The sequence below is a fragment of the Pseudopodoces humilis genome, chromosome 7 (genome assembly GCF_049639895.1).
Source record: "Pseudopodoces humilis isolate 2021_Gansu_Grassland_sample_001 chromosome 7, ASM4963989v1, whole genome shotgun sequence".
Lineage (NCBI taxonomy): Eukaryota > Metazoa > Chordata > Aves > Passeriformes > Paridae > Pseudopodoces > Pseudopodoces humilis.
The window spans coordinates 26,992,187-27,020,047 of record NC_142206.1 but is presented as its reverse complement, the minus strand read 5'-3'; the positions used below and the strand labels follow the sequence as shown (position 1 = coordinate 27,020,047).

Genomic DNA, 27,861 nt, shown 5'->3' with positions numbered 1-27,861 from the left:
GACCTGCAGTTTATTAAGTTTTGTGATCTGACACCTTTACCTAGCTAAAAGTTAAAAATCAGAAACAAACATTTATTGCATTTCATAGGTTTGTGAAAGATGAATGAAAGGTAATGGCTTTTGATACTAAATTCTACATGGTGGGGACAATGCTAGGATGCAGGTATTTGGGTTACATGTAGAATCAAATTATAGAATGGAAGTTGATAAGGAATTAGTGGGAGGAGCCTTCTCTGGGGATGGAAAAGATCAGAAGAGAGAAAATTGAATGTGGATGTAGGATGTTAAAAGAAGGAAGGGTGAAACACAGGCAAGCAAATAAATTCTTGGAGAGAGGAAGCCAATAAATGAATTAATGGTGTAGATAAGAATTGATTACTGCAAAGCTGGGTAATTAGAATTTAATTGTAGGGATACTCTACTCACCAAGCAAATACATTTAGCAGGATGCAAATTTAGTGTATTTATGAGATTCATAGTCTGCTATTTATTGTTTTTTGAGGATGTAGTATGTTTTTGCTATTGTCTTAGAGATAGCTGAAGTGTTAGCATCTTTTTTTTTTTTAATGGAGACAAAGAATAAATTGTTCTTTTTGAATGTAAACCTAACTTCATGCAGCCATCAATTTCCATGTCTCTGTTTACATGGTAAAAATGGAAAGTGAAGGTGTCAGCTGTGGTACAGAAATAGAAAACCTTGAGGGACAAAATGTGAAGGACATTTGCATTCTTAACATCATCAGTACTGCAGCCAGCTCTTAGGCAGTTGTCATCATTCCTGTTTTAAAGTGAACCTTAACCACAACTGCTTTTTGAGGTACTATTAAATGTAATACAAAGAAAGCAAAATTTAAAAAAAAAAAACACTAGTCTTTGCTGTTAAAATATTAAACTTTAAAAAATAATTTTTGGTCATAGTTCTTTAAAAATCCATAATTAATCCATCACATATTATCACAGGCATGAGTTTTGTGGTCTTTTATTTATGTGGATTTCAAATTCTAAATAACTGAATTTTATTTGTTTAACAAAGAAGGTAGTATAATGTATATAACTGAGGTGACAAAGCTAGGGAGTAACAGAATTAAAAACCTATCCATAAGAAAATGGCATTTAGATAAAACCTTTTCATCTAAATCTTCAGTGTTTTTTTACTCAGTATACAGGTCTCACTGACTGGCAGCCTAAAGAATTGTTCAGATTAACATCCAGTCCCCTGAATCTGATGATTTGGACTCAGCAAAGATAATTGAAGGAGAAAATTCCTTTTTGCCCAATTTGATACTTCATTTGGAATGTGGGATTCCTTTATTGAGAGTATCGTGACTAGTGGGTTGAAATGCGTTCAGAGGAGAATGTATTCAGAGGAGAATGTTTTGTTTGTGGTAATTGTTGTATTTTTGATAATAAAGGCTTTTTAGGTCAAGGGGAGAGCTATGACTGCATTCCCCCATCTCTCCATCTTTCTCCTGCTCTTCCCAGTGACTAGATTATAGGTCATTCCTCAGTGGTTTAAATAAAATGAAGAGCTTTGTCAGAGTTCTCATTGTCATAAGACATTTTAGCATGACCTTAATTTCAAGTGTTTAAATTTTAGTATATTTATTTAAGAACAAGTAAAAAATATCAAAATTACATTCTTGTAACATTAAGTAGGTTTAAAGTATTCTACAGTATTTACTTACTCTGAAAATTAACAGAAATATTCAAATCCAAAGGCAACAGAGTATCCACAAAATTTTCTGAGGCATTACTCATGCTCTTTACTGGTGAACTGTCAGTAACAAAAATTGTCTTTGACTTCTGCTAAAGCAGAGGATACACCAGCTGCTGTACAATCTGACCCTTAGAAAAATGCTGTGAAAGCAATTGTGAATGCAGATGTCTAGATTTTTTTATTGTCTAGGACAGCAGTTACAAATCTGTTCCCATCAAACAATGCACATATTATTCCATATCAGGTGTTTCTTTACAAATCAGCTAAGTGCTGCTTGTCTTTCTTCAGTGCTCTCAGGTTCTGAGGATTTTCCAGTAAATGAGATTTTATCTTCAAGTTTCACTTTAAGGTACAGATGGTGTCCTAGAAATGTAGCTTAAAAAGCTGAATTCTTAAAAAATAAAAAAAAAGAAGAAACCACAAAATCAAAACAAACAAGAACCAATAAAATAATGAAACACCCCCCCACCCCAAAAAACAAATAAACAAACAACCCAAAACAATCCTGCACAGAATACTTCACAAGAATGTGTTAGTAGATAACAAAACAGAGTATTATTTGCATTTTGAAAGCGTTGGAAGTCTGTTTTACTTCAATTACATACAGAGACAGAAGGTATAAATTTCTTGTATACTCTTATTTTCATTTGTGTTTTTTTTTTTACTTGTGAAAATTTGGGAATGTTTATGCATTTGAATTGCATAATGTTTCTTTTAGTAAGATTCTGGGTTATCTGGATTGCTGAAGAAGGACAATACTTCCATGTTATTCTGCCTTACCTCCTGTCATCTTGGCAGAAGAATTACAGATTGTTAATTTCTGTATTTGGAAGAGATCATTGTTTTTATGGTGCTGAAATAGTGAAAGCTATGTCCATTAAATGCTTTTTATGATGGGAAAAAGGAGTTGGGATAGTTTTAAGAACTAAAGGAGCAAAGTGAAGCTACACAATTGTAAACAAAATGGTCACTGAAAATCTTTTGTGTTCTTTGAAAGTCATTTGGACCCGTGGACTGCTCAAAGATGGATTGCTTATACATTCTCAATCTTCTTTTCAAGTAGATGCTACTACAGCAAACATTGATACAACTTCAAGAATTAAGACTCAGAAGTGGTTCACAGATAGTGTGGACTAAAACTGGTGCAGGTTTTTTTGTTTGTCCCAGTGGCCCTCATGATTTAGAATTTATGCTGGTAACTACTGAATCCCTTGACAGTGTGAATTTATTATAAATAAGAGTCTGTATATTGGAAGTTGTTCAAGCATGGTTACTGAATGTGACATTCAGAATAAAATTGGGAATAAAATGAGACCACCCATTAAATTTAAAGGATTGGCAGCACCTCAGTCATCTCCAGAAAATTGTGAAATTGATCTGGTTTTGGTTTCAGGTAAAGAGCACTAAGATACACTGTTTCTTCAGCAGTTCCTTGAAACACCTCTGTTTTGAGTGACACAGATTAAAGCAAAGTCCAAGGACAACTAGGACATGTTTATGAGTACAGTATTAAATGACAGTGGATTTAATGGAAAATAATTAAATAGTACAGAAAATTTCCAGGGAGCTGTTTGATATCTTAGGGCACCATATCATGCATATAATAAATAAGTGGCTAAAATACATTAACTTTTCTAAACATACCTGACTAAAACTGTTGAAAGCCCTGTGCTGCAGGGTAATGATCCATGTCATTTTGTTAAATGTACTGTTTAGATGCTCTTTCATCCTGTTGAGAAGCATTTTGTTGCTGGCATTTACCTTATGCTATCTCTTCTCAGTAATGGCCTCTCAGTGCTGAACAGTACATTACAGAGGGATATGATTAGCTGAAGATTACACGTGCGGACCTAAACAAGGAACAGAGTATTTATTTTTCCTCTTGAAATATTTTTCATTTTCCTCAGAGCTTTTTGGAAAATGTTAATAAGTTTCTGTGTAATAGTCCTCTGAGGCTTTTACACACGGATATACTTCAGAGGAGACTTTTTATAAGTTGTCTCGTAAAGGAAATACACCATTAGCTTACAACATAATTGTTTGGAACAAGGAAGTGACAAAAAATTACTTTTCCTCCTCGGCAATTGCATGGAAGCTATGCATGATGTATTGGACACCTCTGCACCAATGCTTATAAAGCAAAGACCTGTGTGTGCTGAAATTTGGCATTAGAAGTTTCTAGGATCAAATGTCTGTAACTGGGCAATCCTAAAATAATTTTTTTATTAGTTTCTTCACTGTTTGTCTAACAAAGGCATAAAGTGATGAGAAGAAGCACTGAACACAGAATTGTATAATGGTTTGGGTTGAAAGGGACCTTAAAGATCACCTGGCTCCCACTCCCTTGCCTTGACCAGGTTGCTCAAGGCATATCCAACATGGACTTTCAAACACTTCCAGTGATGGGGCATCTACAGCCTCTTTGGACAACCCAGTCCAGTGCTCCACCACCCTCTGAGAAAATAATTTCTTCCTGAAAAAGCAAAACTGTGTCAAATTTTTCATTGTTACCAGATTTCTGAAGACATAGGACAGGTATCTTAAACATGTATTTTGAGATCAGTTTTTTTAACAGCCACCTCTCTTTGCTTCTCTTCATCACTTCATGTGAAGATGCCACAGCTGGGATTATAAAGCATTAAGAATACATAGTACATTTGTAGTGAACTCTCTATAAATCAGCAGAAAAGCACAGAATAAACAAGAAATCATAAACAAACAAATATTTAAAAAAATTAATGTGTACATCTTTGAATTTATTTGAATAATGCTGTTGCATTGATTTTGTGTTTTGTTATTGGCAAAATCAGTTGTGTTATTATGGCACAAATAAATGTAAAATAAAAAGCAATAGAACTCTATGTGTATAATGCAGCTGACAAGTAGAATGCAGTAAGCTCCAGAAAACAGTTGAAAACTATTTTCTCTGATTTGTTTCTAAGAGAAAAATATTTGTTAATAAATAAATATTAAAAATAAATATTAATTTTTTAACAATATATAATGATTCAAAACTATGAAGAGAGAACTGGACTAATTTTTTTGAAATCTGACCGTTGCTTCCTATAATAGTCTGCTTCTGCCATTCCATGTCTATTAAATTAAATTTTGTGCATTTTGCTACTGGAGAAAAATAAATTTTCTAAGGAACAAATATTTTTAAATTATATTAGCAGCATTTCTTCACTAAACGTGCATCAGTCAAACTACACCACATATACTTTTGGAAATAGGTGAGGTTTGCAAGATTTTCTTCAAAATTCTGAATTCTAAGCATTTGATAGTAAATTGCTTTTTAAAAAGTGGACTACTTAAGAAAAAAAATCTTGTTTTAGTAAATGGAGTTCTGTTGAAGTGTTTAAGATGAATTATTACAGCATTATATTTTCTTTATAAGTTTAAGTTGTGTAGAAAATAAGTTATTGTATAATATCACAGTCATTCAATGCAAGCTGTAAATAAATAAAATCATTCTTAAATAGGCTATACATACCCTTCAATTTTCTCCTTCATGTCCTCTAAGGCAGCAAACACCAGAGCCCAATTTTTTTTTTCTTTTAATACCAGGAGAAACTGTAGAAGTTTTAGATTTTTATGTCAAAATGTCCTACACAAAAATGGTTATTTGTTGAAGGGATTAAGTCAAGACCCCTTTGTTTAATTGGTTTATAAGCAGTATGCATGAATTGAAAGAATTACAACAGTCATTTGAGGTTCCATTTCTGAATTAGTAATGCTTTTATAAGGAAGAGATAGGAGTCAGTTGGATGAGGTTTGTGGAGACATTATTTTTAACAGATTAAAATAACTGTTAGACTGTTGGACTTCAAAGGTTTTTTTGAGGTAATGCCTAGCTGTGATAACACCTACCAGTGGCAGACCTGTGCAGCTGTAATGATACAGCAGTGTTACACCTACCAGTGTATCATTAATTATTGTCTGCTAAAACCTCCTTCAAGGACACAGAGGGAGATTATTAAGGGTACAAGCGTATATGTATATATTTATGTTTATGTATATGTATATGTTTTGAAACATCTCAGTGGAATAATTGTGGAATTAAATAGTTAAATCAAAAACTTAAGAAAATAATGTGTGGTTATATTTGAGAGGAAGATTCTTTAGGACCTGGAGTTTGGGGTTTTGGGGTAAAAAATAAAACCAAATACACCATATCCTGCCTGAAGAAATGTTTTGATTAGTAGCTGAGATATGAAAAACGATGATGATAAAGTACTTTGTTAGGGAATATTGTTTTTTTTCTCCTTTCCTGTTGTGTGTGGAACACTGGTATCACATCCAAGCAGTCATTAAACAATTTAATTTAGAAATTTAAATTAGACATGCTGGAAGGTGCTTATAGTTGTTCTATATTTTGATTCAGTTGTTCCTTTATTTTCTACAGAGCTAATAGATGCTCAAGGGAATGGGCTGTAACAGCCTTATTAAAAAAAGAAAAATAATTTTTCTAGTGATATTTGATCTTATTTTTTAAAGGAATTATTCTATGAATGGTGAAACTTACCATTTTTCTATTGTTTTGTGTTCTTCCCTTATGCCCTCCAAATTTTTTAGTGTTTTCAGCTTCATACTACGGCTTACCTTTCTGATCAGTACCTAGTTGCACTTTTGAGGCTGGGCTTGTATTTACATGCCATCTAAAATCAATGCTGGTTGACCAGCTGATTGGTGTCCCTTAAGATGAATATGAGCCATTTAAATTGAATTTTAACTATCTGTCTCTGTGTCAGTGTACTAATTTGGGTTCTGTCTTTAATCACCAATTTTCATTAAATTTTCAGGAACTGAAAGTCTTTGAGAGCTGTCCTATTTGTTTTAAAAATAATTAAAAGCTATTGTAGTGGAAAGAGAGATGGTTTGGTCCAGTAAAATTCATTTTCTGGTGAAAATAGAAGCAAACAATAATCAAACCAGAAACTCTGGTTTCCAGTTCTGTCTGAGCTATGAGCTAAATTCTCTGCTGAATTATGAAAAAATATTTTGAATCATTTAAAAGAAGGAAAATGTGTTATTTTATTGTTGTGGTTCAACCTCAGCTGGCAGCCAAGTACCACAGAGCCACTTGCTCATTTTCCCCACCCCACCTCCTGCCCCTGTAGGATAGGGAAGAAAACTGGAAAGAAGGTACATTTATGTACATTAGCTTTCTTGAGACTTTTTGCTTTCCATCCATAGTTGAAATAAGCCTACTACTGAAACAGTCTACTTCTGGATTTATGCAGCTCTTTAATATATGGTATTACCATTTTAAATACTAAATTATATATGTACAAAACATAAAAGGATTAAGGTCTCCATTCTCCAGTCTTCTAAGTGCAGAACAACTGTAAAATTTTTACTTACAGAGATAAATAAAACAATATTCTGCTCTATGGGGAAATTATTTGCCAGAGCATAGCTGGTTCATATAGATAGTCTTCCTCTTAAAATAATCTCTGTTTCAGCTTCTCAAATAAGAGGAAGAAGAAAGATTGCACAGGGCAAAGCAAACATACACGTGGAAGACTTATCCTGTGTGATTTTTCATTGCAGTAAGTTTAGGTTTGTGACAGACATTAGTAGGTTGTTACCCCCTTCAGCCCACCAGACTTTTTCTCTGCTCATAAATCAGCTTCAGAATGACTTCAGTTTTACCTGGTGTAGTCTTTAGCAAGTACTACATTGGCTGAGTACACCAGACTGAAAACTGTAGCTCAGGAGATGTTTTGTGTATCAAATACTGCTGGCTTAGAGATGGTGTTGCTTTTTATAGCACATGCTGTAGGAGATAAATTTTCATTTGTCACTACATGTCTGTTAGAACTCACAATAGTGAAATTTAATTGTATTGTTAGTTGTTAACTTACCTTGTTACTCAGCTTCTGCTGGAACTAGGTAGCGTAGGATCAGAGAGCTGCAGTCAGGTTTTGGAAATCACATTTGTTTAGGTAGATCTGAGTCCAAGTAATATGTCATACTGACAACTAGTAGGGGAGAGGATGATGGAGAGTTCTAAGTGCAAATACTCTGTATCTGATATGGATTTTAAGACAGCTGAAAGTGTGGGTTTGAAGAGCTGTATATGCAGTGAAAATCTATTGAAATCTGTAATATATTGCAATGGCAGTTGTATTTCAGCTGCTTGATCTTTCCCTATTCAAGTGATCCTTGAAATTTTCATTTGTTTTAGACTGGTGCTAACACATGCTAGGCATTACATTAGACTGCAAAGTCTATTATGTTCAAAAGGGAAGGATTGGAATGCGAATTGTTGAAGCTATGAAAAAGGGTTTCAAAGAATTGGAACTTTGTGCAGTTCCCATCATGGAAATATATTTCTGGTGGAATTTGAACTAGGAAATTGTCCTTTTCAAGGGGAAATATGAAAAAGGAGAATTCTATCTTAAGCAAAGGAAAATACGGGTAATGTAAGTGGTTGCTTCTCCACGCGTCCCCTATGGCTTTTGAACCCTACTCTTGAGGCAGCACTACTGGCTTCTTAGTGCAAAACCTAGACACCTAGGAATAGAATACTCAGTCATGGTCTGATTGATTGGGAGCCCCATGGTGTGTCTCAGATATAACGTGAAGAAACAGAATTTATTTATCTTTTCATGTTGATTTTCTAGTTTCCATGACTGCAGTAATAAATTAACTTTTTTGCTCTGTGTAACCTTTCCAGTGTTTCCCAGAGCAATAAACCCAGAGCATTTATCTAGAGACACTGAACTGAGCTAAGGAGAGTGATTTGCCTCCTCCACAGCCACTCCAAAAAAGCAGCATTCATAGGTTTGTAAGCATAGTGTCTCCCCAGAGTCTGAAAGCTGTGTGCTTTGTGGAAATAGTTCACTTTGCTAGGAACTGCTAATTTCCTGCATTTACTTTATCTGAGACATTGCCAAGTGTTTCCAGGGCAGCGGCACCTCCAAAGGAAACTGATGTTACGTTAAAAAACTACCTTTATAAGTAGAAAAATTCACTGTAGTCACTGGATCTGCTTAATTCATCTGCATGTATCTTCATTTTTTTTTTTTAACTTGAATTTGAAGGATTTAGTATTTTTCCTTTGCTACATGAGACATTGTGAGATACATGAAGAGTTCTAAAACAGTTTCAGAAGTTATGTAAATGCTCAGAAGCCTAAGTTCTGTTCTGAATGGGCAAACTTGATTTGACCTACAGAGCATCACTCACATCAAGACAGACGTGGTAGAATTATTTTATTATTGCTGTGTGGCATTGTAATACTGCTATTGAATAGTGAGCAGCTGCTTTACTAAAAGGTATTTTATTGAATCTTGAAATAAAACACAGTGACATATGCTTTTTCTTCAGACTATAGAAACTATACTTTAAGACAAGAGTGACAGGCTTTAGATGTCCTCGCTGAAATAAAGAATTCAGAATTCATTTCATTATAAGCTCATAGAGAGAAACAGTATTTTTTTTCTTTTTTTCTTTTTTCTTTTTTCTTTTTCTCTTTTTTTCTTTTTTCTTTTTTTCTTTTTTCTTTTTTCTTTTTTCTTTTTTCTTTTTTCTTTTTTTCTTTTTTCTTTTTTTCTTTTTTTCTTTTTTTCTTTTTTTCTTTTTTTCTTTTTTCTTTTTTCTTTTTTCTTTTTTTCTTTTTTTCTTTTTTTCTTTTCCTTCCCATCCAGGTGATTCTCAGTTAACTGAAATCATGTTAGGGCAAATAAGGATGGCTGTGACTTTAACATTCAAAAGTATTTGAATTGGTACACAATGAATTTCCTCATATGGACATTTCTTCCCTAGGACAGAAGTGGAATAGGTCAGATTTTTAGTTTTTGTAAACTGAATGGGATAATTTAGTTTTCATGACACTTCTTAGTCTTTTTCTCTTGCCTTGTCCAGAAACTGAAGCATTTCTGTCCTAGTTATCAAGTAGAAGTTGAAATTGTGATACTAGATATGAAAGTGAAGTTTCATCCCAGGTTTCATATTTTCCATTAGTCTCAGAAGAACTGAAATATTTAACTAAGTAAAACTGAATGTAGTCCTTCCTTTTAAACATTCATGCCAGAGGCAAAAGACAGCAAACATTTAGTTTCATCTTCTGAAGCTATATGCTCTTGAGATTTATGGAATTTGTATTTTCAACTGTTTTTAAAGTTAAGCTCTCAGTTCCCTCCTGAAAAGTACTGTTCATTAAACTATGTGTTTTTTAAAATTTATCTGTGTTTTGATTGCCTTGGCAGTGATGCTATATTACTCTTAGTTGGATGACTTACCAACCTGCAGCACTACTAAGGAGATTTATGTGCTTCTTTAAAAAAAATTGTTTCTCCTGAAATTTAGCAGTTCCAAAGCATTTTGAGCTATTCTTTTTCTAATTGATTGGTATTGTGAAATTTCTGCAACTACAGTGTTATGTTTCATTTCAGGGTAATGTTCAGTGTGGAATATGATATATTTATAAAATTAAAGATAAGGCAGACAAACAGTTAAATCTGTCCTGCCTGAACATGAAATGTGTTCTGAGTGCCATTTAAAATGTATGATGATGTGCAAAGTCTAAGATCTATGGAATATCATCTCATAACCTCTTCATATTAAGAACATCCTAGAAAATATTCTCTGCCTTAACTAACACTTGTTCAGCTCTCATTGTACTACTCTAGCAGACATTGATTATACGGGCTGTTGAATCCTTTTTTAAAGATGTTGCTGCATAATCCTGCTGGATCCTATCATTAGATTTATGGACAGTAATATCAGCTCCTGATTTATTTAAACAATATCTCTGTATAGCATCTGTTGGTGGATAAGAAAAAATTTATACATGAAATATATATAGACAGAGGTGGAAGTGTTTTATCTTAATAAGATCAATGTATTGTGCTTATCTTCATGTGTATATCAAACCAGACTTTTCAATGTATTGTGCAAACTTTTAAAAAAAACTTTAGAATTGTCTTGGTGAGCAGACAGATCACCAATACCTCTCTAAGTACAAATCAGAGCTGAGTTAGATAATTCAAATTTCTTATGTTCATTGTTAGAGGAAACAAAAATAACAAATTGATTGGGAAGCTAAGACTGCATAAACGAAGGCAAATTTAATAGTCCTGGCAGTTTCGTCTATATATAATGGTTAATTAAGAGGGTGGCATGGATTGGATATGTCTCTTAGGCAAAGTAATAATATCACAGTTTGATTTTAAAAAAATTATGTAAATGCTACTAATTATGACTGTCATAAATTATATAATTCTTTCTGTAATATTACTATTTGAATAAAAGAAGAATGGGAAAATACATTCTCTGATTATAAACATCAATTGACTGATGTTCACAAGATATCTAGAGTATCAGGGAAGAAATTCTGGTTTTCAGAAACTGGAAAAGAAAGAAACAGTTCAAATTGGTGTCTCCAGTGCGGCCTTTGCTATTTATTGGTCAGCCAATTAGTGCCCACTTGAATTTCCACTGAGAAGTTGTAGAAGCACAGTAAACTGAAATAAAGTCTCAAAAGAAATGTGTTGTGGCTCTCTTTGTAGATGCCAAGTTAAGTAGTCAGAGGGTTTATTTCTGACAATAAGAATATTTTCTATTCTCTGACAGCCACGAGCTGTTGCTGGTTTTCGAGGAACGGTACGATACGCATCAATCAACGCTCACAGAAACAGAGTGAGTATCACAATCTGGATCAAAACCATCTCATGTAGCTGGAAGCAGTCAGTCACACAGTTATTCCTTTTTTGTATTCTTATCTGTGCATTTATTATGTTAAAATTAATAGCTATGAATTTTGTGAAAGGATAATGTAATTTACAGTAGTTGAGGATAAAAAAGTTATTGTACAAAAATAGTGATTTTAATACTTATATTTGGTGTTCAATTGTATTGAAAGTTAATAAGTTAAAAAAGTGAAGCTACTGAGTTTTATGAGGCACATAATGCCCAGTATGTTGTCTTAACATCATATTCTAAAGAAATCTGAATAAACAGAGATTTGCAATGCTATTTAAATACACTTCAATTTTATTTTATTTCTCTCTGTCTTTTGTGGAAATTTACTTGTATGTTTCTCCTTAAAATAGCCGCTGGATTTAATTAACTTGTTTTGCAGCATAGGTTATATTAAATTTTATATAATAATTTAAGTTTTGAGCAGTAAACTTATCTTCCCATTTGTTTAGGTATTTGTAATATGCTTTAGAATAATATTTCCTTTTACAGGAAATGGGTCGGCATGATGACCTCTGGTCTCTCTTCTACATGTTGGTGGAATTTGTGGTTGGGCAACTGCCTTGGAGAAAAATAAAAGATAAGGTAAAGCTAGAGGTGAAACCAAAGAGTATAAGGCAGGTTTACTTCTGTATTCCAGGGAAATGCTGTGATAAAGGTTCCTCTTAGAATCATTTATTAATTTCAACATTACATTTTCCAGTGTTTTATAGTGTAAGTTTTTGTGGCTAGTGTCATGGTATAAAAAGCAATCAAATTTTATTAAGTGTTCTAGGAAGAAAGGAGGTTATACTTCTAGGTTGAAATTATTGTAAAGGGCAGATGTAAGTATATATTTGCCACTTACTTCATTATTCCTGTTATCACTTGAGTACCTTATTTCACCTATCACACGCTTAAAATTTCTAATCTGTTTTGATTATTTGTGAAATAGGCATTTCTTATTTGCTGGTGAACAAAAGTGGATTGGGTAGTATGCAGTAGTGCCTTTAGTCATATATCATAGGTGAAGTATGCAAAGAAGGAATATCTAATCAGCCTGCTATTACTTCTTGCAGCTTCTTTTGAAATCATACTGAAATCAGGTTACTCTCTGATGTGGTTTATGTATTGGTAGATGACAGTGTGGCGTATAGGTAGCATCTCCTTTTTGGTTTTGATTTACACATCTTACATGACTGAATATGCACCAAAAAGGGACTGAACTTGATATGATGCAACAGGAAGTTTAAATCTTTAAAATATACTGTTAGAATGGGTTGTAGTGTTTAGTGACGGCTCTTTGTATCAGTCAGCATTCAAACTACAAACAACACAAACACAGTGGAAAACTAAATGGCTTTTCATATTGAATTTGAAGTTTGTACATTATTTTGCAAGCATACTGAGGCCGAAACCAGAATCTCCTATCTTGCTCTCTGGTGTGGAATGGCCTTTCTCAGTACCATTCAGTGTAATTTAGTGACCTGTCTCTCTGGTTAGTAGTGTATTGAATGGCTGTAACAGAGAATATGAGTATGTTGTAACAGAGAATGAAGGTGTGCCAATGTTTGTTTTGTTACTTACTCCTAGGAGCAAGTGGGCTCCATTAAAGAAAGGTATGAACACAGACTTATGTTGAAACATCTTCCTCAAGAATTCAACGTCTTTCTGGATCACATTTCTAATTTGGATTACTTTACAAAGCCTGATTACCAGGTAAACACTTGTACTATTTTCTCTTTCTGTTTTATAAGGAAAAAATTTTATGCTGTTTCACCTTCAATTTACTTTGATTTCAATGTGTAATCATGGTAGTCATTATGGTTTATGCCACCACAAAGTTAATTTAATGACCATTTAGTGCCACAGAAACTCTGTGAAATTTTTTTCCATTTGGGAAGTGTAAGGCTGTTAAGTTTCTAAAAACAATTGACAGCTGCTTTTCAGTCAGTATTCTGTTTGGATTGGGAGCTATCTCACTATCACAGCCTCTAGTGGGTGCTCCCTAAGTTAAGTGATCAGATTGTTCTCTCAGTGATTGTCATTCTGGCAGTTTTCCAAAGTCTGCAACTCAGCACCTGCAGCTAGAGCACAACATACACTCATGGTGTGTGTTTTCAAAACTGAAGTATTGGGTACAGAGGTCACAGAATTTTTCTTTGTTTAAGAGAGTATTGCCTGCTGAAATGGGCAGCCTCTGCTCAGTGGTGAGGTGGTGTGCGCTGAGAGGATATGCTGTAGAATGTCTTAACTCACTCATGTTGACTCATGATTAAACAATAAATAAAGATAGAACTTTTTTCAAGTTTGTGGGAAGCAGCAGAGGAATGCTCAGGAAAAGCAAGGAAGAAGAGACTTGAGAGTTTTTTCAGTCTTGCACACTGTGAGAAGTTGTACTGATTGAATTGCACACCATGACAAGCTGTCCCTGTGTGCTTCCCTCCGGCTCCCAGAAACACACATTCCCACTTGCTGGGCCTTTCTGCCTCTGTGCCTTTGTTCAACTCCCTAAATCAGTGAAATCAGAAGGAATGGCTTTCTGTTGGTGTTCAAGTGTAATTGGTTCAACTGAATAAATAAATTTGACCAGTTCTGGAATTGTAACTTTGATAAGAGTGACTCCTCTACTTTGCTTGGTAAGATTAATGAAGAAATCAAGATATATAAGAATTGAAATAAGAGGCAAAAATCTCAAGGAATAACTGATTTCCTGTTAGTAAGTGGATTTCTCTAAATATACTGATATATGATTCTGCACACTTGCAAAACAAATAAATCAATTTTTGTGAAAAAATTGAATGTTAAAAAAAAACTTATTACAAATACAAAACATGCTCAGTATCCCTGAAAAAGAAGTACTTTGATTTTTTTTTTCTCTTCTCCATTAAAAATTTCCATGAAATTTATAGTTTACAATTAAGTGAGGAAAAAGTTTTCAATGTTTTGTGGGCCTGGTTATAAAGATGTATCAGGTTTTTTTTTTCCTATGGTAAAAAGTACTATTGCAGAAACTTTGATGTTGTATAGAAAAACCTTTATTATAGATTGGTAAATATGTTTTGCATTACAGAACCTGAATGATAAAGCATATAGACAGTCATGTAGTTTTGAATACTTTTTTGTGGTTTATTTGTATCTAACACAGCATGTGCACTCAGCACATGATACCAGGACAGAGTTTTTCCACGATAGAGACAGCCCAGTAATTTACAGTCATTTGGCTATTCATGGAACATTTGCAGTTGTGTAGCTGCAGCCTGAGCCTTTCAATACAGTCTTGCTCATGTACTTTAGACCAGAGCAGGGTGGTTTTATTTAGAGCAGTGAGGGTGCTCCTTTAAACTCTGATCTCTCTTGTGTTTGCAGTCTTATTCCTACCTACTGTATTCTTTGTATTTATGAATGGGCAGTGAACAAAAATGTGTGTATATCCCTGCTTTGAAGAGTTTACAGTCTAAAAAGTTCATGACTTTGGCCAAGAAGCTATGTTTGATTTGGCAATGTCAGATGTTTATTTTATTCAGGTATTTGTGCATACATTGCCTCAGCCTCCTGATATCATTAAGCATTTGAGTTTGTATTTGCCTTATAGCAGAAATTGATGAAAAAATTTAAAGGAGAATGACCTTAAAAATTACTTCAGAGACACTGCTTAATGTTCAGAGGGAGAGGAGAATTAAACACAGTACGTAAGAGACAGGGTGAACTATGGCTTTGTACTCTTCAGTAGGGTTGCAGAAATGACTGGGACAGCTGGCACACAGAAGATTCTTGAATGTAAAGATTAATGGGTGAGACCACTCCACCCAAGAGAAATGATCCAAACTTCTCATCTATTTTAAGTTGCCAAAGAGTATGCCAAAGGAGAGTGTGGAAAAATCTTCAGCATCTGGATTGGAAAAAAAACCCAGATTTTTCACTTTTAGGGAAAAAAAGCAAACATAGAAATGTTACAGAGTAAGAGAATGATATGGACACAGCCTTCCCATCATTTGTAGAATGAGACAAAGTTTATTTCACAGAGAGAGGAAAGTGATGCCATTTGTTTCTCTGTCATGGATATAAATTTTCCAAAGGCTTTTTCATAGCATAAACTGAGGATTGAAAATTAGACATTTGTATAGTATAAATGTCAGCATTATATGAAGTAAATGCTATGTAGTTCTTAATGACAGAAAGGTATGGATTAGCAGAAAAGTATCCTTTCCTACATCTCATTAATTTCCTTGGTTTCACAGTGTTACCAAATGTATTCTTTTTTCTTCCTCTGCTAGAGAGCCACTGTATGGCATTCTTCAGCAATGTAGTTATGCATCTCTGTGTGTGTGTATATCTGTCTTTTTGTAAAAGTCTATGGTGTATCTTTGCCTCATGCCTGATAAAAACACAGATGTGGGTGGATTTTTTTTTCTCTTTTAATAAAATGGGATTTTGTATATCTTGGCCTCAAAATCTTGAAAAATGAGAAGTGTTTATATAAAAACCTAATTTTTTATGTTGTTGTCAGTATTACAGAGGGATATTTCTTAATTGTTTGGTCTCTTAGACAAAAATGAAGCTTATTATCTTTTTTCTTTATTTTCAGCTTCTCATGTCTGTGTTTGACAACAGCATGAAAACATTTGGGGTTATTGAAAGCGACCCTTTTGACTGGGAGAAGAGTGGAACTGATGGCTCTCTGACAACAACAACAACTTCAACCACCCCTCAGTTGCACACTCGTCTTACGCCAGCTGCAATTGGGTATGTATGGTGTGGTCTCTTCTGTGGCAGCCACAGAGGGGCTTCCTACCAAAGGGAAATTATCTCCATAATTTAGGTTTTTTCTGCAGGATTTTGAATGCATAGAGGAAGTGAGGTTTGGGAGCTGTGATTTGAAGCTGCATTTGAAGTATTTCCCTTTTTAGGGTACCAGTTTATACTATCCTGAAAGATAAGCGCTGCAGTCCCAAAATTACTGCAATAAAAATAGTACTTCAGGAAATTGCATGTAAATTTGCTCATCCATCCTTTGCTAAATCGTATTTTGTGAAACTAAATAATGTGTCCTGAGTTTAAGTGCCTGGAAATTTAACTGTCTGTAAATAAGCCCATTGTTTTCTGTAAGCTTGAAATAAAATTCTAGCTGCAATTTCCTTGTAAGTTTGAAAAATGAATAGATCTTTATAAGAAATTTGGAAATAGATTTTGGTTGTGTTTGAAATAATATTTAATATGTTGTTTGAGACATTATGTAATGAAGTAAATTGGACAAGATGTGATGTTTAATAATACCCAGACTCATCTCAGGGGACTGAAGAATATAAGAGGTGTTTATGGATGAATGTAAGAAGTGTTTATGGGTGCCATTAATTTTTTTGAGTAGAAAAATATGTATAGAAGAATCAGGAGGGAAGTTGAACCTGGGCATGATCTCTAACAAACTTTCTCAGACATGGCTTCAAAAACATTCAAAAAACCCCAGCTTTTATGTGATAGTTTTTTTGATTTACATATTTTCTTATATACCTACATTAAATAAGTTGTGAAAGCCAGGAAGTAAGAGGTTTTATATTAAATAATTTCCAAGATTTAGTTTTCTGCAGAAACATGATTTTCTTTGTAAGCTTTTGTTTGTTTCTTTCTTTGAAAATAGAAAATAATTTCTGTAAACACATGGGAGTATAAAAATGTTTGCAATTCTGATTTTGTTTTTAAACTACTTTCGTAGAATTGCCAATGCCACTCCTATCCCAGGAGATTTGCTGCGGGAAAATACAGATGAAGTATTCCCTGATGAACAGCTCAGTGATGGAGAGAATGTTATTCCCGTTGGGGTATCACCTGAGAAACTACCTGGATCCCCTGGACATCAGCGTCCTCAGGAAAAAGATGTTTGGGAAGAAATGGATGCAAACAGAAACAAAATAAAACTGGGGATCTGTAAGGTACTTTCAAATTTGCACTGTCAAGACCATCTTTGAACAGTTTCTTGTCCTGATAGTTCACATAAGGTATAATTTATAAGGCAGTTGTACTGATACTGATTAGCCAGAATGATCTAAGAAAATAATTTATGGCAGAGATAACACATTTTATATACTGAAAAAATCAGACAGGCTTTTGGGTCTTTTGCCACTTTATCAGGTTTTTATGATGAATAGCTTGCTGATAATTTGAGGCTCTTTGTAGTTTACTTGTTTTCTTCAGACACAATCTTCATGCTTGCTCACTGAATGAATTCAAAGCAATTTTCCTGCATCTTGCATGTGTAGAAGCTGGATCTTAACTTTACAAAAGAAGATTTTAATGTTCTTCAATTGACAAATCATCAGCATGATTGGCAGTATCCATTTAATTCGCTTGGTGATTTTGTCTCCATAAGGTATATTACCTTTGTACTGATTGAGAGATTCATTGGCTGGTCTTTAGAAGAGAATGCTGCTTCATTTTCAAAAATGGTCTCTGAGAATTGGTTCCTGTCTTCCTTATTCACAATCACTGTATTTCATACCTGGACAGATGTAGCCTTTTTTCTTCATATAACAGTGTTTTTAACACGAAAACAGATCTGGTACTAAAATGTTCTTTATCTAGGAGGGCTGTCTAATTTTGAAGCTGTTATTCATTATTTGCTAGGAAAAAAATGTATTGTGGGAAAGACCGAGGTATGGTGCCTGTTTTCAAATGTGCTTATTTGTGTGTTTTTCCCAAAGAGAGAGAAAGGAGATTTTTCTGGTTCAAACAAAGGCACTTTCTGTTACACCTGTAGAAACTAAGAATGATCATGATTTCCCAGCTCTAAATCATGTTCAGTTATTATTCTAAATCATGTTCAGTCATTATTAAGATAGAATGCAGTTGGGTTTAAACATAGTTTAAAGTCATAGAAATATTTAGTAGATTTAGTGTGTTATGCTCCAGAGAATCAAAAAGACAGTCTGGGAGCTAACTTCTTTTTAATAAGAGCACTTGACTGTAAAGCAGACCAAAGATGCTACTAAGTGCAAAGTTTCAGACTGTAATTAAAGAATATTTCAGAGATGGGTGTGAAAAATCAGAATAAATGTAACTGTATTACTGGGTCTTTGATACTCCTGTTCTCAGACTTACCCAGATCCAGTATACTGCCAGTACCTTGTCTGCTGTAGGTGTGTGCTGAAGAGCATATTTAACTACCTTAACTATGCATGAACTTAAGGACCATTCGAAATACAAATTGGCTTTTCACGTTCTAAAAACTTGGAGGGTCTTTGCCATGTAGTTCCTTGTCTTCCTCTTCTTTTGGCACTCCTACATTTTTATTTTACATTTTGCACAGGCTGCCACAGAGGAAGAAAACAGCCACGGACCAGGGAATGGAATGCTTAATGCCCCGAGTCTTGGTTCTCCAATCCGAGTTCGCTCAGAGACCACCCAGTTAGACAGAGATGTTCCACTGGTGCGAAAGTTACGTTCCATTCACAGCTTTGAACTGGAGAAGCGTATGACGTTGGAGTCTAAGCCCGACACTGATAAGTTTCTTGAGACCTGGTAAAGAAATTAAGTTATCCTTTTGCTAGGATCTTTTAAGGATATGTGATTTGGATGCTATTATCTTTGCTGTGTGAAGATCTGGAATGGAGCTATGGAGTATGCTTATGGAAGTTACAGCAAAGTATTTTTCGTAATATTGCTCAATTAATGGGTTTCACTACATGGCAGCTACGTTAGAAAATGATTATTGCTAGAATACAGTTGAAGTTGGACTTCCACACCTGGGAATTTTGTATTTCAAGACCTGGTGGTTGTAACCCAAGTATTCATTAACTTTTTCTTCAGTGGCATATAGTCAGTACAACTCATCCTGAATAAGAAGTTGACATCAGGTGCTCAATAGAGGTAACATGACATAAGGCTATATGACATGAGAAGGGAGGTTTACAGGAAGTAGAGTGAAGAAGTTAGAAATCTATGAAGCAGGCTTTGTTATGCCCAAAGGTGTAGAACCAACATAAAAAAAACCTTGGTGGAAGACAGAGAACTTAAAATGGAATATGAAAGTAGAGAAGAGACAGGTATATGAAAATGGATTCAGTTTTCCTATGTCTGAATAGGACATAATTAAAATAAATAAATAAATAAATAAAATAGGAAAGAATATGGGGAGCGGGACACAGTGAAATCTGACTGAAAAGGCAGAGGTTGAGTGGGGTGATGACAGTGGCAAAAACCTTCTAAATACTTCATAGGGGAGCTAGGAATTTGAATTTGTTTGATGAAAGCAAATTACACAAAGAATAAGTAAGGAATCAATCAAAGCAATAAATAACATTCTTCTTGAAAGCATATAACATATGCTAGACATCTGTTTCTTCTGTTCCTCTTTGAGTTTCTGCTTTGCCACAAATTAAGTGCAGTGGACATCTGTGGTAACCTCACTACTGAGTTTTTTTCTCTCACAATTCTCCCTTCTGGACCATCCATCCATTTTTACTTGACATCATACTTAATTGTCTCAAATTGTGGATCTTTGAACCATTGTAGGTTCTAGAATATGACAACAAATTTTTATATAAACCTAATTTTCTTCTGAAAACACTCAAATGTAACATACATTATTTAATTAATTCTCAACTAATTCAGATATTAACTTCTTTTCTCTAAGTTTGGAGAAGAAGCAGAAAGACTTGAAAGTGGCAGAGACTCCTGTTGCTGCTGTTCCTCCTCTTTCTCAGAAAACATCTGTTCCTGCTCCTGTGACTGCCCGCACGGACCATGTTTGGCACTATGATGAAGAGTATCTTCCAGATGCTTCAAAGCCTGTGTCAGCTAATTCTCCTGACCACGCTGATGGTGTTTTGAGCAATGGATTTGTAGCTGTTAACCTAAGCTCCTGCAGGCAGGAGGTTGATTCTAAGGAATGGGTGATAATAGATAAGGAACGGGACTTGAAGGACTTCAGGACAAATGAGGCTTTAGGGCACAAAATGACCGGAAGTCCCTCAGATGAAGAGCCAGAGGTACTACAAGTTCTAGAGGAATCCCTTCCAGAAGAACAGTCCAGAGAGGGTGGTTGGGCAGGAAACAATGTCCTTGCTAAGAACCAAACTTCAGGGGTGGAGTTTGTTCTAGACATGGAATGTCATCCTGCTGCATCTGAACAGCTTACAGATAAATTGGAACTTCTGTCTGGAGCTGCAGGACAGCTTCTTGCGGCCACCCCTACAAGTCCTATGGAAGCTCAAGCAGAAGGAGCACTCACTCCGGTAAGAAAACTTCTTTATTCAGAATTGTAAGATGAAATGGTAAAGGTGGTAACGAAAATACAGCAGTGTAGCAGAAATTCCTGGTTTCAACAGGTATGGGATTTGAGTCTTGAAGGCTGATCTTCCATATTCTGTTATACAGCTGTTTACAGTCACTCATGGAAGTGCTAATTGTTCTGCAGGTGTGACCCACAAAACTGGCCACATTTAACAGAGTTATCCATCTATATACCTGTCTACCTAAAGAAGCTCCTTGTGCAGTGATTCCTAATCAGTGAGAGACACACATGTGAATGCATATTTATTGTATTTGCAGTACATAAACATAAAACTGAAATAGAATATGTAAAATCCTGTGCTACAGTGTTTCATGTGTTCCAGAAAAAATCTGAAATTAAAGAAGTGGCTGAAATTAAAGAAACAGTTACTTGCTCTCACCTCTTACTATGATTCCTGCAGTGTTTGCTTCTGGAATTCACTTTGTTTCTTCCTGTTCCTTCTGAAATTTCTAATGGTCCTTATACAAACACCTTGTTGCCTTTTATGAAGTGTTGATGCTTTTCACTTCTAAAATGCTTTTGCAACTCCTACTTTGCTCCTGTATTTTTCACTGAGAGATGCTTTGCTTCCACTGGGTATTCTTGTTTTTCTTTTTCCATCTTTTCTGAAGAATTCTCAGTTGCGCAGTTTCTGAACATTTACTTTTTACTCCTGTCACTGTTTCTAAACAAGGATTTCTTTGCCTTTACTTACGGAGAAGGATAGGGAATCACCTCATGGTTTTATTTCTTCCCCTTTTTAAGTAGATATTGTGGCATCGATGATCTAAAGGTCAATTCTTTTAAGTTCCCTTGAGCCAAGAAACCTGGCTATATCTTTTCTTTATGTATCTCCACTTTTTGTGAAAGTTACCACCAGCTTATTAGAAAAAGAAACTTGTCACCAACTGCTCATTTATTATAAGGTGTGGAATATTCTTTATAGTGAAAATTAACTACTCAATATAATTAACTATAGCAGCACAGTAAAATTTCAACTACACCTAGGTTCTCATGGAAAAGGCAAGAACTGTGTTAAACAACAGATTTTTTGAGATGAAGTTTGAAATATTATTTGCATGAAAGAGTTTTTGATGGGTTAGGAACCTTTACAGGTGAAAAATTATTTTAAATTTTTAAGTTGTTCAGTTTTTGTATATTAATGTCAGTTTTAGTAAAACAGACAAGTAAGAGCAGCACTTGGTCCTGTACAAAATAATAATTATCAAGTGTTTTTATTTCAAAAGCCATTAAAAGCAGCTTGTAATTTTATATGCAAATACACTATACAGCTCTATACAAATGTGACTCTTTTGCAGGAAATAGCTTTTTACCTAAAACTAAAAGTAAAGGTGGTACAAATATTATGTACTACAGTGCAAAGAATGGACAATATCTTTGTCTGGAAAGGAAGAAGCTTCAAAACACAGGAGCAGAAACAGTTGCAAACAAAGTTAATTATTATAAAATGCATTGGAAGAAATACTGGCTGAAGTAGAAACTCAAGTGAAATTATATTTTACTTTGGTTTTGCAGGGAGATAAGTAGTATTTGTCATGACCTCTAAAAAGGGAGAAATTAATGTGGTTTATGTTATGCTGGAAGGGCAAGTAGAATTGTGAGTGCAAGATGAATGGCAGGAAGGAACTTGGTGTTTCAAAAGTGAATGATATACAATAGGAAATATAAACTGACCAGGGAATAAAGAAAATAGAAATTACTTGGCCAGTTTAGGAGCTGGGAACAGTGTGTCTGTACAGCGTGTCTGCTCCAACTGTGATGGCAATTTGTGTTAGTCTACCATCTACTTCATTAGCCCTTGAAAGCCATGGAGAGCCCAAGAGGCTATTTCAGGGTGAGTTTTTCTTTTTGTCCTTCATTGATTTATTCCACTTTTTAAAGGATACTTAAATATTCCCTATGATGGGTACTAGAACCTAGCTCTTATAGGTGAGTGTTCTTGTCACTTCCCTGGGAGCAAGTGTGTGTATATGCCTCTTCTTATTGTCATTTTCTCTGTTCAAAAGTCCTGGTGACCTTAGGTTGAGTCCTTTTCTTTCTTCCTGAGTACTTACCCTGAAACTGTTTTTTCAGTGTGATCCTTGGTTGTGCATCAGATGCTCTTGTTCTTTAATAATTTTTTCTAGGTAGCACCTTCCTGGCAATAAAAATAATAGGCAGAGGTCATACTTTACTTTTCTGCTGATTTAATTATATTGCACCAGTTATTAAGAGCAGGCTTGGATCCAAGAATGTTAATTTTAGGACTATAAATCAAATGCGTGTTACTGATAGGGGTTAAAAATAGATGTTGAAATTATAGTAGTATAGAAGCTTAATATAATTACTGAAATAGTTCACTTGTTTCAAACAGTTTGAAACTCTAGGACATGCCTGAATTCATGATTATCATGCTTATGAATGTACCTCCCATATGGATTTCTACTGACCTGCTTCACTGTCAGTTAGAAGAAAATACAGTTTTGCTTTTTGGGCTTATTCTGATAGGTTTGTTAAATATGCAAACAGTTACTTCAGTGGTGAATGAATAAAATGGTTTTCCTATCGTAAGTCAAGTATTTTTTCTTAATATTTCCTTTTTACTTCGATGACTATTCTTTGTTCTTTATTTCTTTCAGGGCTTTATGGCTCAGTATTTTAGTAAGTAGTAGCATGGATGTTTCTGTATGAGAAACTAATATTTCATACACTCACCCATAATTTTATTTTCTCCTGGAGGAAAGAAATTTCTGGTCTATAGTCCGTCCATTTGTAGATAAATACTCTTCCTGAAATTGTGTATGTGGACTTCTTGTAATTGTTGGTCACTTCTCACCTGTTATAGACAGCATCAACATTCTATTAAGAATGTAAAGTTGCACCAGTTAAGAAAGGAAACTTGAACTCCAAAGATGAGAAAAATGTGTAAGTTATTGGTTTGGGTGGGAGAAAGTCTCAGGCATAAAAAATTACAGCAAATTATGCTGTCTATTATGAAAAAGGCCTGCAGGTAAGAGAAGTATTTGTCATATTGGTCATTTGTCATTTGTTATCAGTCTTGGTTTTCCAGTTGCAATACAGATTCTGTGTGCTACCAGCACAGACCAGTTTGATCTGGCTTAGTTGTGGGCACATGGTCACATATCTATTGAACTCCTCAGAGCATGCTAAGGGTGTACTGCTGACTTTATGCTTTAATAATGGCTTTATGTTGATTTTGGTTGCAGGACAGACAGTGTGTTATTTGCTGTAATATCTACTGCTATGAAGCTAATAGCTCAAAAGAATTTGAGCTGATCTACACTAATAGTGAATTTATACTGGAGCAGCACTTTGCATCATATGGCTCTGGTTTTCTTTTCCTACACTTGGTACTAACGGGCTAGAGCTGGACTTTCCGTGTTGTGGACTCACAGCTTCATTAATTTTCTGTTTGTATTGAATTGCAATGACCTTCATACAGGGCATGCACAAAACCTTGCAACATATATTTGTCAAGCAGATATTTCAGTGAATAAGAAATAATGGATTTGAAGTAATTAAACGTGTAACAGCTCTTTCCATCTTCATCTTCAGTTTAAGTTAAACAACAGTTTGCTTTGGTGCCATTTGCCTGACAGCACAAATTCGTGTAGATGTGTATATATGTGTGTGTGTGTTATAGAGGAGGGTCTGCTGTGTGAACCTATTTATTTTTATTATTTAGAAATATTGCTGAAATGGAAACTTTGTATATGAAGGTACTATTATGTTTTATCAAAAGCTTGTTCTTAAGTTTCTATTTATTCCTGAGTTGTAAGTAATTTAATTTTCATGTATCTTCTATCCTCATTCTCTGCTTTTATGAGATACTGGAAATACATTTTTTTTTCCAGCTGGAAGTCAACTATGCATTGTGGGAACAGAAGCTTTAGTATTGATGCAATTAAAAGACACCTTTTCCTTAGAAACAGAAATGCTTGCTAGATGTTCTTGCTTTCCAAAGGATATAGGTTAGAATCGCAAATACCAGGGTAGGAAACAAAAAGTCACCTTCATAAAGCATGAAGCTTGCTGAAAATTTCCTTATCTCTACTCTTCATGGTTTTCTCTAACTGTAAGAGGAACAAAGAATGCAAACTATGTATAGCAATCTCATTTACAGAGACTTAAATGTGTCACCATCAGATATTTATTCAGTGCTGAAAAAGGTCTTGCAAAAAAATGGTGGATTTTAGCTTTGTATATCAAAGCTATAGGTTTATTAGAATCATCAGTAAGCAGTTTAAAAATGTACTTTGTCTAAAACTAATAGTTTGGAAGACTTTACAGTTCCTATTATTTTTTCTTACCTCTTATCTAAATGCTCAGATTAATGCAGTTCAAGATGAAGCAATTGTTCCTTGATTCTCCAGGCCAGTGTATCCTCCTAGTCTGGTCCCATATTTGGGAAATTTCATCAGAATTGTTTAGTATTAACCTTACTGATTAATCCTGTCAGGTGAAGTTCTTAAAGTATGCTACTATTGGCACAGGTGTAAAGCCTCCAATGGGTGTATATGCTGTAAGTGTAGTAATCTCAGAAACATGGATATGATGTTGTGAAGATGTGCTAAGTGTTTGAAAGGATCAGTCAATGATCAACTAGCCGTCCATCAACTGATGTACACAACGTCCTTGAAACAGACTCTGTGAGTTTATTAAATTTCCACTAGATTGTTACTGGCCAGTTATAATAGTTGCAATGGTTGGACTTAAAGAATCTGATTTTATTTTCTGACCTAAATGATTCTATGATTCTAAGACTGAGTGAATGAAGAGGCCAGCTAGAGAAATTATGATTATTCTTGATTTTGGTATTGGATTTTTGAAAATAGATGATGGAAAATGTGTAGATTAGAGTTAAGACACCTCTTAAATTATGAACTTTCAACCTCTTAGTGAGTTGTGAATATGGTTTTTGAGGGAATGCATAAAGGCAAGACAAACAAGAATTATTAAAATATATTCAACCTTATTTTCTTCCCCGCCATATTGTTCTCACAGCTCAACTCATGTCATATGCTGCATTTCTCCACTCCGAGAATTTCAAGTCCCATCCTCCGCACCATGAGCCCTATAGCCTATCTATCCATCCACTTGGACCCTCTGAGGGAGGCTGCTTTACCAAGGAGTCAGTCAGCTGAGAGCCACTCCTCTTCCTCCTGCTCAACTGGTCGTAGGCAGCTTCCTGTCATTCCCTGTGGCAACAAGTTCCCCCCTGTCATTCGCATCTCAAAAGCACAACCTGAGCAGGTGAATAAGCCTTGTCTTCATAGAAGTGACTGCATTGTAGCAGTCATCTGCAAAGTTTAACATTTTCAGTCGTTCTGCGCAGTCTAGTAGCAGGCATATGCTAATCATACTGCTATACACAGCATCCAAAAAATGTTTTGAAGGATCAAGCTGGGGAGTAAGAATGGATCTTTTCCAGGAATAGAGTTGGGAATACTCTGTGAGGAAGATATTTTGTCCCACTTAGAAGAGAGGAGTATTTAAAGAGCTGTTATTCAGGTTAAGATCTGGAGCACAGAGCATCTCTGGATGTTCTGGAAAACAGATTCACTTCCTCAGAGATTTTCTCTTGAAAAGAGATAGGATTATGAAATATAGATTTTTATATTTTTTTTGCTTTATTTAAAACTAAGAATAATGGGTTTCTATAATCACAGTATCAGCTGAATTTCAAATTGGGAGCACATATTGAAATTTGGACTATCCTAAATTATTTTATGTGACAAAGAGGGATCAATCAAATTCAATAGAAATAGATAGTTTCTTTGGAAATTAGCAAATAATTAATTTTCCCCCTGCCTACAGTATATAAAATAAAGATGGCAATTAATAGGGGTCACGGGTAATGAAAAATGTCAGTAGAGAAAGGGGGCTTTTTATAGTTTTGTATTTCCAGTTTCATTTCAATATGGAAGATGAAGGCTTGCAATCATAATTGAAGTAATTTTTGTATTAGTCCCAAAAATGTTGAGATTTGCTAAGTAGCAGGAGTTTGCATTGTTGGGTAAAGCAGTATGATTTAGCAGTAATGCATAATACTAACATATCATCATCATTTTACCATTAATGTTTCATTTGGATCATATTTTGTGTTGCCTTTGATTGCCAATGTATTTTTCAGTATAGTTCTATATTACAGATGGTGTGAAGAATGAACAGGTGTATTGATATTAAAAGTAATCCATCAACCTTAGTTACTTCCAAAATTCCATGGGATCATTGATGTATGATAACAAGTCAAACCCCTGACTGTTTTCCAGCTGAATATAAAACAATCTATATTTCTGTGCTTGATGTATAGAAAGAAACAATAACACGCTTCATGATGGCTGATGTATTGACTAGGACAGAGGACCTAAGAGAAATTGAGTCATTATGAGTTAAGCTTCAGGACTTTTTGGCATTGGTTTGTACCTAGGATGCAAAGTTACTTTTTTTTTTTTTTTTTTTTTTTTTTTGGTCTGTAGCTATGATGTAAGTTTTTCAATCAGAATCTATTGCAGGTGTAATTAGCAGACTTAGTGAAATGTGCACAATGCTCAGAAAAAGCAAGTTGGCACAGAGGGTCTTCTCTGGCTTCCTTAGTACCCAAAAAATAAATACACCTGTAATATTAATAATGGCTACAAAGTGATATACTCTGTCAGGTGAAGAAGACCTGGCATTGTGCCAGGTGCTGCTACTTGGTGGAGTAAGCATTAAGCCTCTTCTTTCCTTTTACCTGGTAAGTGCTTGACTGCTGCATTGCTTTTTGAGCTATGATTTGAAAGTCCTAAATGTGTTACGAATTTCAAGTTTGTCATTTCCTATGGAAAAAACAAGCACATAATGGTTTAGTTCATTCCAACAATGAAAGCCTCATGTACTTCATGGCTCAGCTGAAGAATTCAAAAACTTTTGCAAGTCCTCCTTTTTTTGACACATTTTAAATACTTAAAAGATTTTTAATGTCATTTATGTTAGTCTGTATAAATATTTGGTACTGAATATATTTTCACTTCTTTCCTGTGTCTGCAATTTGGTTCAGCATTCATAACTAATGAATTGCAGAGGTCAGGGATCTGTACTGTTGAATTTAGTTTCATGTATTAAAAAATAAGAAATGATACATTTGTTTCTGAAATCAAGCAAAGCAACTTTCTTTACAGATTTTTGA

At 34.7% G+C, this 27,861-nt stretch overlaps 1 protein-coding gene across 2 annotated transcripts in view; it reads left to right on the top strand.

The window, feature by feature from the left end:
* TTBK2 (tau tubulin kinase 2) overlaps window positions 1-27,861 on the top strand; it is a 77,699-nt gene that overhangs the window by 37,591 nt on the left and 12,247 nt on the right. Inside the window, exons 7-14 of one of the 2 annotated variants that reach the window (XM_014251920.2) lie at window positions 11,300-11,365; window positions 11,918-12,010; window positions 12,998-13,123; window positions 15,993-16,150; window positions 17,118-17,334; window positions 18,708-18,919; window positions 20,034-20,634; window positions 25,698-25,946. In XM_014251920.2, the coding sequence (XP_014107395.1) occupies window positions 11,300-11,365; window positions 11,918-12,010; window positions 12,998-13,123; window positions 15,993-16,150; window positions 17,118-17,334; window positions 18,708-18,919; window positions 20,034-20,634; window positions 25,698-25,946 (1,722 nt within the window). The remainder of the gene's footprint in view (window positions 1-11,299; window positions 11,366-11,917; window positions 12,011-12,997; window positions 13,124-15,992; window positions 16,151-17,117; window positions 17,335-18,707; window positions 18,920-20,033; window positions 20,635-25,697; window positions 25,947-27,861) is intronic. The other variant, XM_005522506.3, reaches the window with a different exon arrangement.